Genomic DNA, 12,422 nt, shown 5'->3' with positions numbered 1-12,422 from the left:
ACAGTTGTGGGTGAACAGGGAGTGCAGGAGGGTACTAAGCACACACCCCTGAGGGGCCCCCGTGCTGAGGGTCAGTGTGGCGGAGGTGTTGTTGCCTGCCCTCATCAGTTGGGGCCGACCTGTCAGGAAGTCCAGGATCCAGTTGCAGAGGGACAGTTTCTATCCCAGGGTCCCTAACTTGGTGATGAGCTTGGAGGGGACTATGGTGTTGAACATTGAGCTGGTCTATGAACAGCATTCTCACATAGTTATTTCCCCTCTTGTTCAGGTGGGAGAAGGCAGTGTGAGTGCAATTGAGATTGCGTCATCTGTAGATCTGTTGGGACGGTATGCGAATTGGAGTGGGTCTAAGGTGTCTGTGATGATGGTGTTGATGTGTGTCATGACTAGCCTTTCAAAGCACTTCATAATTACAAATGTGAGTGCTACAAGGCAATAGTCATTTAGGTTACCTTGGAGCTCTTGGGAACAGGGACAATGGTGGTCAGTTTGAAATATGTTGGGATTACAGACTGGGACAAGTCTGTGAACATGTCTGTGAAGACACCTGTCAGCTGGTCTGCGCATGCTTTGAGAACACACCCTGGTATTCCGTCCGGCCCGGCGGCCTTGTGACATATCACAGTCAAACAAGTAAAACATTTCTGAGAATGTTGTTGCAGTTAACAACACATTGGTCTTCAAAATATCCTGTATTGATATCAAGATACCTTTTCTATGTTTTATATCTCTGCCCATCTCTGGCTAGTGCATAGTATGTTACTTTAATATTCACAGTAACTTGCCACCAGCTTACTATAAGTTGCTGGAAAATGCAGAGCAACGACACATTACAAGACTGTAAAATTAGCCTACTATACTGTAAGAAAGTAAATACTACTGTAATTGTTGTTATTTTACTGTAATCGTTGTTTTACTGTAATTACATGGGATTAGTGCAAGCAGGTTGGCTGCTAAGTATTTGTATATTACAGCATGTTTAAGAATAGTTGGTGTTTTATATCACTTGCACTTGTAGAGGTCTTAACAAAGGCTTCAAAACTGTCAGTGACTACAGGGCTGTCACGTCCTGACATAGAAAGATGTTATTTTCTAGGGTAGAGTAGGTCAGGGCGTGACAGGTTTTTTCTTCTTCTATGTTTTCTATTTCTATGTTGTCAGCGTCTAGTTTTGTATTTCTATGTTGGGGTTTTGTTTGGGATGATCTCCAATTAGAGGCAGCTGGTCCTCGTTGTCTCTAATTGGAGATCATACTTAAGTAGGGTTTTTTCCACCTGGGTTTGAGGGAGATTGTTTGTGAGTGGTGTATGTTTCACCTCTGCGTCACGGTTTGTTGTTGTTGTTGTTGTTGTTGTTGTTGTTGTTGTTGTTGTTGTTGTTGTTGTTTTGTTCGTTAGTTCATGTTTATGTATTGCATAGTTTCACAGTGTTAATAAAATGTGGAACGACACACGCGGCACTTTGGTCCACTTCTCCTTACGACAACCGTGACAAGGGCAAAACAGACCAAAGGACATGGCTAAACACTTAACCATTAAAGGTTTGAGACTTACTACCACTCAGATCTATACCCTATATACATTTAATTGTTAGGGAACTACTACCACATATCACTTAAATTGGTACAGCACTCAATAACGGGTGCAACAAGTATAGCCTCTTACAAGGGACGATGCAAAATGTGTTAATGAGCCACAACAATACCATGCACCCACAAAAGGTTTTTGGTGCTCCAAATTTACAGTATGGTGCTATATTCTGTGAGGGCGGTACTGAATTACAGTAAATTACTGGCAGCACAATAGCCAGTAAAATACTCTAAGTTTAAAGGAAAAGATTTTTAGATTTCCAAAAATACAATATGGTACTGTATTCTGTGAGGTGGTACTGAATTACAGCAAATTACTGGCAGAACAGTAGTATGCTTTTGTAGATTTACAGGACAAATATACAAAAATAAGATTATGGTAGTGTATTCTGTTGGGTACAGCAGTCTCACTGATGGGTGAAACAAATATAGCCTCTGACAAGGCACGCCTCAAAATATGTTAATGAACCAGTGATTATTTCGGCACCCATAACATTTTCCGACAGTGCACCGTAATTCACAGTATGCTGCTGTAAAAAAAACTGCAAACAGGTAATACAGTACTTTACTGTATAATTATATTGTACAATTACAGCAGTGTAGCTGAATGTCATTGAGCCCCCATAATACATTGCTCTGTACATTACTGTAATACAGAATTACAGTAGCTAACTGTATACATTTTGGTGTAAATGTACAGCAATTTGTTACAGTGCTAGCTGTCTGTCTATCTGTCGCTCTGCCATTCTACTACTACTACCCAGTGCTCAAGAGTCGTGTTTCCTTTTTTTCCACTTGACTAAAATATCCTGCCTCTTCCTACTATTAGTGTAAAACGAACAAAGTTTGGTGCAAGACATGAATTGAGAAATTCAGAGACAGCCCATCGAAATTATGACTTGTTTATGTAATTTATAACTGTTTTTTAGAAGTGCTAGCGATATTGCGTCCAGTTTGACTTGTTTCGTCATTTGGGGGCAAGTGCACAGCAACTGATTTTTTTTTTTTTTTTTTACATGCGTGAGTAGTTTAAAGTGTCTGCGAGAGAGAATTCACTATCCAGATTGGAACTCATAGCTCTGAAATATCACGTTTTTGAATGGGTCCACGAGACTCTGATCTGAATTTGCCTGGATGGGATGCACAGTGAGTTTCATCTGTTGTGAAGACGACTTCCTGCAAATGCCTCTTGGCCAACATGAGAAAAATAAAGAGGATAAGAGACTGTTGAACAAGGTAAGGACCCATTCCCATAATGAACGCGTGAGTTTCTAAACTATAGCAGGGAAAGAAAATGGCACGTTATGAATTTGACAATGCATTTAACGAAGCAGGCGGGGTTCTGCATGTGTCTACCTGCGGCAGCGTGACAGCTGTTCAAGCCACACATCGAGTGATAGTCGCCTACAGTTTAAGCTTAAGGAGTAATAACGCCTTCATTGACACAATACAAGGTGACCAAACATGACATTTCTTTATGAACTTGCAACCAGAATGATAAAAAAAAAAAAAAAAAAATGTCATGCCTTATGACCAAATTATGACCAAATTCGTATATTCATCTCACTCCATTACTTTTTTTGTGGAGTCAGTGAAAGACTCATTCATTCTAGCTAATCTGTTCAAAAAGTTTCAAATATATCACATCAACACATAGAGATATTGCAAAATCAATTTCAGAACAGCATAGACCAATTGACTACAAAGTAACCAAATAAAATCATGTACACATATTTTGCAGATGTTATCGCAGGTGCAGCGAAATGCTTGTGTTTCTTGCTCCAACAGTGCAGTAATACCTAATAATACAAAACAATATACCCAAATCCCCAAAATAAAAAGAAAGGTATCAAGCAATGTCAGGACGAGCAATGTCAGAGTCCGGGGACATCAATGTCATGTCAAATCAAATCAAATGTTGTTTGTCACATGCGCCGAATACAACAGGTGTAGACCTTACCGTGAAATGCTTACTTACAAGCCCTTAACCAACAATACAATTTTAAGAAAAACAAGAGTTAAGGAAAATATTTACTAAATAAACTAAAGTAAAAAATAAAAGAGCAACATATGTATATATGTATATAATGGTGTCTATAAACATTATATACACTATATTAATAGAAAAGGTGTGTACATCAGTAGTTATATAGGATGATCCTTGACTAGAATACAGTATATTACATATGAAGTGGGTAAAACGATATGTGCACATTATTAAAGTGACCAATGACTATGTACATAGGGCATAGGGCAGTCTCCAAGGTTCAGCACTGGGTGGTAGCTGGATAGTGACTGTGACTAAAGTTCAGGGTAAATAACTACAGTAGGCTAGACAATAATATGGTCTAACCTTTATTTGTCAGTTTACTTTGTTGTCAATTGGTCTATGGCTATGCTGTTCTGAAATGGATTATTGTTCTGAAATATTATTATCAAGACTGCCTTGGTCATTTCAATGTAAACCCATGAGCACCAACATGAGGTTTATAGGAGCATATCAAATTTAGTGTCAAAGGAAAGCTACACAGCAAATTCTCCAGTGTTAAATCAAGACTGAGTCTTCAATTAGCACTGAAAGTATGAACCTGTATAGACACTGGAACAGTGATAAATTAAAAGGATAGTTGAGGGTTTCGGAACTGAAGCCATTTATCTACTCACCCAGAGTAAGATGAACTCAGGGATACCATTTTTATGTCTAAATGTGCAGTTTGAAGGAAGTTGCTAACTAGCGTTAGTGCAATTGCTAAATAGCGTTAGCACAATGATTGTAAGTATATGGTAACTGCTAGCATGCTAGTAGATACCATAGACTTCCCGTCATTGCTCTAACAATAGTTACCATTAGCTTGTGAAACGACCTAAATGTCATTCCGGTTCATCTGTTCTGTCGCGCACTTACATTTTCATAGCTGTAATGAAGCTTACAGAGGTGTATGAGTTCATTAAAAGCCTATGTGATATCCCCAATGGGATATTAACCACTTTTCAGCATTATGTAAATAATAATGGTCATGAACAGAAAGTCATGTTTTTCATGACATTGGATAATATTTGGATTATCCCAGATCAAAGTATGATGACCAAAGTATGACAATGACTGTTGCTTCTACATTTGTAAAGTTTGACCACCATAACTGTCATTTTAATACACCAATGGTAACATGATATTCTCTTACCTAATTAAAATACGTACCGCCTTGTAACCAACATCGGAGAAGGCGTGTTTGCCGTGAGGTGTGATTTAAATTGCTGGATAGCTACTCTACTGGTGCCAAAATTTGACTGTAGGGTGTCAGCAAATATAATTAAAGTTTACACTATTCATCTATGGCAAAGATACTTATATGTTTCCCCTTTCATCTGTGTCTGGTGTTAGCTAGTTACAGGTTAGCTAGGTCTTTAGCCAGCATGGAACGAAAGGGAGGAAGAGTCGTTGAAAACTCTGATGCAGTTGTCATGTCAACACGTCCGTCAGTGCTGTTGTAAACCGCATTCCAAAATACATACCAAACGGGAGATGTATAATAAAATTGACATCATTGATGCAATTTCAATGTTTGAGTTGCTTTGTGTGAGAGGATTTCATTGCAGCACTGTTCACTCCATTCAAGTTTCTTGATGTAGGCGTTTCAAAGAGCTGCCAGTCAGGGAAAGCTCATGAATATGAGCTTCCCACCCACTTAGCCTGTCTTTTCAAACTTCCTGGTATTTTGACCTGAGAGAAAAACAACAAAAATTATAAAGTTGACACTTCTATCGCCCAAAAATAGAACTGATATTTCAGTCACTTAAAAGGCTATTTTAAATGAGAATTAAAATGACTGTTAGGGACTTTCAATATTTTTGTGTTAGAATATGCAATTTGCAGTAATATTTTAAAAAATGTAACATGATCACCAGGAATGATATTTACTCTCACGGGTGGCCAAAAATAACAATCTAAATGCCATGCCCCTAATAAGACACACATCCTGAAAATAACCTATGGATTACATATAAAAATACCCAGCTGCTTGGTCAACCCAGCATAAAAGCGAATGAAAACCCAATTGATGTTTAAATTAACTCATGTTTGGGAAATTCAAACAACCCCACATGTTAGGTTATTCACAGAATCTGTCAAATTATGCTGGCTTTCAAAGAGATGTATAATTCCTATAGAAATTCAGCCAGTGTGGATATCCAACCTTCAACAATGTATTCACCCACAACCTGCATTTATCATTTATCATAACTGCCAAAGTTGGGACACTGCAATATGAGACTACCTGAAGCATCTAAACTGGAACAACCATTTTAGTAACGGGTGCAGTAAGTCCAAGTAACATATTGGATTAGTTTAGAAAATGTATGTAATTTATATTTGAGAAGCATAAGATTAATTAATCAATCCAAAAACATACATATTGAAACAATTCATTAAAATCAACGGCAATAGAGCATGCTGGGAAGTATAATAATGATGGGCTTGGTTTTACTTCAACTCTGGTTATTAACACCAACCCTGGGGTTATTTTAAACCAATGAGTGTTAAATCAACACATACAGAGTGAATTGTTATGGAAGAGATAGGCCACAAAAGCTCACAGAACGGGACCGCTGAGTGCTGAAGCCCGTAGCGTGTAAAAATAATCTGTCCTAGGTTGCAACACTCAGAGTGGAGGCTGTTATAGCAACAAAGGGGGGACCAACTCAAAAAATTGCCCATGATTTTAGAATGAGATGTTCGAGGAGCTGGTGTCCACATACTTTTGGTCATGTAGTGTATTTCTATGGGCACAAGCACTGTTTATGACAAACTGTTCACACCTCTCTTGTTGTTGGAGAGAATTTTTCAGAAGATAATTTTTCAGGAAAGAATTTTGCAGGTTTAAAGCTTATTTCCTGCAGTTCTACACATTTTTGTCATGGGGTGCAAAGAACATTTAGCCGTTATAAAGCACATTTTTTTGCAATTCTATACATTTTGCCATGTCTAATGTGTATTGATGTGATATTTGAGTGACACAAAAATTACAACAATATCTATGGGCTAAAAAGCCACAAAAAAAACTTTAGCTGACATGTGCGAGTTGATCTGGACATTTCTGACAAGGTACAGTGCATTCGGAAAGTATTCAGACCCCTTGACCTTTTCCACATTTTGTTACATTACAACCTTATTCTAAAATTGATTAAAAAAAATACAATACATCTACACACAATACCCCATGATGGCAAAGCGAAAACAGGTTTTTAGAAATGTTAGCAAATTTACAAAAAATAAAAAACAGAAATACCTTATTTACATAAATATTCAGACCCTTTGCTATGAGACTCGAAATTGAGCTCAGGTGTATCTTGTTTCCATTGATCATCCTTGAGGTATTTCTTCAATTTGATTGTGGAGTCCACCTTTGGTAAATTCAATTGATTGGACATGATTTGGAAAGGCACACACCTGTCTATGTAAGGTCCCACAGTTGACAGTGCATGTCAGAGCAAAAACCAAGCCATGAGTTCGAAGGAATTGTCCATAGAGCTCCGAGACAGGATTATGTCAAGGCACAGATCTGGGGAAGGTTACCAAAAAATGTCTGCTTGGAGTTTGCCAAAAGGCACCTAAAGGACTCTCAGACCATAAGAAACAAGATTACCTGGTCTGGTGAAACCAAGATTGAACTCTTTGGCCTGAATGCCAATTGTCACGTCTGGAGGAAACCTGGCACCATCCCTACGGTGAAGCATAGTGGTGGCAGCATCATGCTGTAGGGATGTTTTTCAGCAACAGGGACTGGGAGACCAGTCAGGATCAAGGGAAAGATTAACGGAGCAAAGTACAGGGAGATCCTTAATGAAAACCTACTCCAGAGCGCTCATGATCTCAGACTGGGGCGAAGGTTCATCTTACAACAGGACAACGACCCTGAGCACACAGCCAAGACCATGCAGGAGTGGCTTCGGGACAAGTCTCTGAATGTCCTTGAGTGGCCCAGCCATAGCCCGGACTTGAACCCGATCGAACAGCTCTGGAGAGACCTGAAAATAGCTGTGCAGCAACGCTCCCCATCCAACCTGACAGCTTGAGAGGATCTGCAGAGAAGAATGGGAGAAACTCTCCAAATACAGGTGTGCCAAGCTTGTAGCGTCATATCCAAGAAGACTCAATGCTATAATCGTTGCCAAAAGTGTTTCAACAAATTACTGAGTAAAGGGTCTGAATACTTATGTAAATGTGATATTTCAGTTTGTTTGTTTTTATACATTTTCAAACATTTCTAAAAATATTTTTTTGCTTTGTCATTATGGGGTATTATATGTAGATTGATGAGGGGGAAAAAAACAATTTATGCACAGTTTGCAATGACTAACATGACAAGAGGAACTGACGATGCACTACCCAATTTCAAAATTGCACCTCGTGCATTCTACTATTACAACACTGTGATATAACGTATATGTTGAGTGGCTTCACTGCAGGTGTAACGCGGGTCATATAAAAGGGACCAAGGCGCGGCATGTGAAGTGCTCATATTTCCTTTAATGAATACACTTAAAACAGAAAACAACAAAAACGACCAAACAGTTCCGTCAGGTACTACAGACAAAACGGAAAATAACTACCCACAAAAACCCAGGAAGAAAAACCCCTACTTAAATATGATCTCCAATCAGAGGCAACGAGGATCAGCTGCCTCCAATTGGAGATCAACCCAAACAACCCCAACATAGAAATAGAAAAACTAGAACTAAACATAGAAATAGAAAACATAGAAAAACCCAAAACACCCTCTGTCACGCCCTGACCTACTCTACTATAGAAAATTACATCTTACTAGGGTCAGGACGTGACAGCAGGTAGATTGTATGTTTTAAAATTCGATTATATATATATATATATATATATATATATTAAAAAAGGCACTCTGGGATATATGCAAATAAAGCTTTACACTCAGCAGTGTGTTAATTCAACACTGTGTCTATACAGGTCCACACTTTCAGTGTTAAATTAACACTGAGGAATTTGCTGTGTAAGAGTCTATATTTTCGGGGAATTAAGGCATTGTCACGCCCTGACTAGGTGAACTCGGGTATTTTGGTCAGGGTGTGTCATGTTGGGTATTTTTCCTTGGTTTGTTTTCTATGTTTGCGTTATAGCCTTGTGTTAGCTCTATGTGGTTTATTTCTATGTTGGGTTCTGTCGATTCCCAATCAGAGACAGCTGTCGCTAGTTGTCTCTGATTGGGATCACATTTAAGTTCCTTTTTCCCCCACGCTGTTTGTGGGGTGTTGCCTCTTTGTGTTTGAGCAGTTAACGAATCGGCATTTTTTGGTTTTGTGTACGTGTTTATTTCAGTGTGAAGAATAAACATGTGTTCGCTCCCAGCTGCGCTTTGGTCCGCTTCCTCATCACCCGACGACGATCGTTACAGGCATATATATGTTTTTCAACCATTTTCCATCCTATGGAAAGCAAATGCTTTGATTTCTGTTCATACAGATGGAAAAGGATCATACATTTTTTTTACTAGAAAATATCTTAAAAGGTATTAGAAAAAGAAATACATCAAAACACAATAGTGTTGAAGTAAGGCCCCTGCCAACAAATATCAACATTTATATTTAGTTGTGCAGAAATCATTTGCCTTCTGTAAGTTTAAGAAATATTGCATAGTGTCTTGTCATTCTGTTCCCAAAACCCACATATCTTTAAACTAGTTTCTAATTTATCTCCCTCATGAAAGAAGGAAGGAGGGAGGATAATGGAAGTTAACACAAGTAATAAGTAAAGGTAAACCTACCAATTAGTTATAGTGTTTTTACTGATAACAATTTTGTTTATGAATTATGAAGTATTAAGTGATTAAAACGTGCCAAATTGGTAATAGAGTGACCGAAAAATCTGTAAAAGAATGACTGCAATTGAATTGGCCACAATGGAAAATTATAGTAGTCACAAACCACAGTTGCAGTAGACCACAGTACAACACAGTACAGTACAGTAAAGAAAAGTAAATGAAAGTAGAGTAGAGTGTTGTTCAGGACCGTAGAGTAAATAGAAGTAGAGTATAGTTCAGTACAGTACTGTAGAGCACACATGAGTAGAGTACAGTATAATGTAATATACTCAACTTTACGCTACTGGACTGTACTCTACTGTACTGAACTATACTCTACTTTTCTATACTGTACTGTGCTGCACTGTACTGAACTATACTCTGCTCAGGGGTGAAAGAAAGGTGGTACGGTCCGGTATGGCTTCCAGGCAAAATAAGTAGAGGGGGTATGCAGTACCTGTAAAACATGAGCCTATCACGATAATGAAAACAAAATGTCAAGAAAACTGTTGGCTATTACACCACTATGTATCATTAGCGCATGTCAGAGGCATGAAATATTAGTGAATGGACTTGAAAACGAGTGCTATAGCCTGTGCTATGCAGTGGAGGCATTAATTCTGGCTTAATGACAATTGCATAAGGTCATTAAACTTCTTGGTGTTTTGTGTAACAGATGTCTCTTTCCAATCACCACTGTTTGGAGGCTGGAAATAAACTCAGCAAAAAAAGAAATGTCTCTTTTTCTTCAGGACCCTGCCTTTCAAATATAATTCGTAAAAATCCAAATAACTTCACAGATCTTCATTGTAAAGGGTTTAAACACTGTTTCCCATGCTTGTTTAATGAACATGCACCTATGGAACAGTCGTTAAGACACTAACAGCTTACAGACGGTAGGCAATTAAGGTCACAGTTATGAAAACTTAGGACACTAAAGAGGCATTTCTACTGACTCTGAAAACACCAAAAGAAAGATGCCCAGGGTCCCTGCTCATCTGCGTGAACGTGCCTTAGGCATGCTGCAAGGAGGCATGAGGACTGCAGATGTTGCCAGGGTAATAAATTGCAATGTCCTTACTGTGAGATGCCTAAGACAGTGCTACAGGGAGACAGGACGGACAGCTGATCGTCCTTGCAATGGCAGACCACGTGTAACAACACCTGCACAGGGTCGGCACAACCGAACATCACACCTGTGGGACAGGTACAGACCTATATCCATCCTGCCCTGCCTTTCTAAAGTCTTCGAAAGCCAAGTTAACAAACAGATCACTGACCATTTTGAATCCCACCGTACCTTCTCCGCTGTGCAATCCGGTTTCCGAGCTGGTCACGGGTGCACCTCAGCAACGCTCAAGGTACTAAACAATATCATAACCGCCATCGATAAAAGACAGTACTGTGCAGCCGTCTTCATCGACCTGGCCAAGGCTTTCGACTCTGTCAATCACCGTATTCTTATCGGCAGACTCAACAGCCTTGGTTTCTCAAATGACTGCCTCGCCTGGTTCACCAACTACGTCTCAGAGTTCAGTGTGTCAAATTGGAGGGCCTGTTGTCCGGACCTCTGGCAGTCTCTATGGGGGTACCACAGGGTTCAATTCTTGGGCCGATACTTTTCTCTGTATATATCAACGATGTCGCTCTTGCTGCGGGTGATTCCTTGATCCACCTCTACGCAGACGACACCATTCTGTATACATCTGGCCCTTCTTTGGACACTGTGTTAACAAACCTCCAAACGAGCTTCAATGCCATTCAACACTCCTTCCGTGGCCTCCAACTGCTCTTAAACGCTAGTAAAACTAAATGCATGCTTTTCAACCGATCGCTGCCCACACCTGCCCGCCCAACTAGCATCACTAGCCTCCAACACTCTACTCAGCAAACTGGATATAGTCTATCACAGTGCCATTCGTTTTGTTACCAAAGCCCCATATAACACCCACCACTGCGACCTGTATGCTCTCTTCAGCTGGCCCTCACTACATATTCGTCGCCAGACCCACTGACTACAGGTCATCTATAAGTCTTTGCTAGGTAAAGCTCCGCCTTATCTCAGCTCACTGGTCACCAGAACAACACCCACCCGTAGCACGCACTCCAGCAGGTATATCTCACAGGTCATCCCCAAAGCCAACACCTGCTTTGGCCGCCTTTTCTTCCAGTTCTCTGCTGCCAATAACTGGAACAAATTGCAAAAATCGCTGAAGTTGGAGACTTATATCTCCCTCACTAACTTTAAGCATCAGCTATCTGAGCAGCTTACCGATCGCAGTAGCTGTACACAGCCCATCTGTAAATAGCCCATCCAACTACCTACCTCATCCCCATATTGTTTTTATTGACTTTTCTGCTCTTTTGCACACCAGTATTTCTACTTGCACATCATCATCTGCACATCTATCACTCCAGTGTTAATTTGATAAATTGTAATTACTTCGCTACTATGGCCTATTTATTGCCTTACCTCCTTACGCCATTTGCACACATTGTATATAGACTTTTTCTATTGTGTTATTGACTGTACATATGTTTATTCCATGTGTAACTCTGTCTTGTTGTTTGTGTCACACTGCTTTGCTTTATCTTGGCCAGGTCGTAGTTGTAAATGAGAACTTGTTCTCAACTGGCCTCCCTGTATAAATAAAGGTGAAATAAACTTTTTTTTTTTAAAAAGGTACAGGATGGCAACAACAATTGCCGAGTTACACCAGGAATTCACAATCCCTCCTCAGTGCTCAGACTGTCCGCAATAGGTTGAGAGAGGCTGGACTGAGGGCTTGTAGGCCTCTTGTAAGGCAGGTCCTCACCAGATATCACGTCGCCTATGGGCACAAACCCACCGTCGCTGGACCAGACAGGACTGGCAAAAAGTGCTCTTCGCTGACGAGTCGCGGTTTTGTTTCACCAGGGGTGATGGTTGGATTCGCGTTTATCGTCGAAGGAATGAACGTTACACCGAGGCCTGTACTCTGGAGCAGGGTCGATTTGGAGGTGGAGGG

The 12,422-nt window shown here is 39.9% G+C and overlaps 1 protein-coding gene across 2 annotated transcripts in view; it reads left to right on the top strand.

Annotated features, from left to right (window-relative positions):
• The first annotated feature begins 2,436 nt into the window (after positions 1-2,436).
• Positions 2,437-12,422, top strand: part of tns1b (tensin 1b) — a 302,397-nt gene continuing 292,411 nt past the window's right edge. For both annotated transcript variants that reach the window (XM_029703058.1, XM_029703057.1), the window contains exon 1: positions 2,437-2,824. In XM_029703058.1, the coding sequence (XP_029558918.1) occupies positions 2,723-2,824 (102 nt within the window). In that variant the 5' untranslated portion in view covers positions 2,437-2,722. The remainder of the gene's footprint in view (positions 2,825-12,422) is intronic.

This window comes from Salmo trutta, chromosome 20 (genome assembly GCF_901001165.1).
Source record: "Salmo trutta chromosome 20, fSalTru1.1, whole genome shotgun sequence".
Taxonomy (NCBI): domain Eukaryota; kingdom Metazoa; phylum Chordata; class Actinopteri; order Salmoniformes; family Salmonidae; genus Salmo; species Salmo trutta.
Note: the sequence above shows the minus strand (reverse complement) of the source record. Positions and strands in the feature narration are given on the sequence as shown.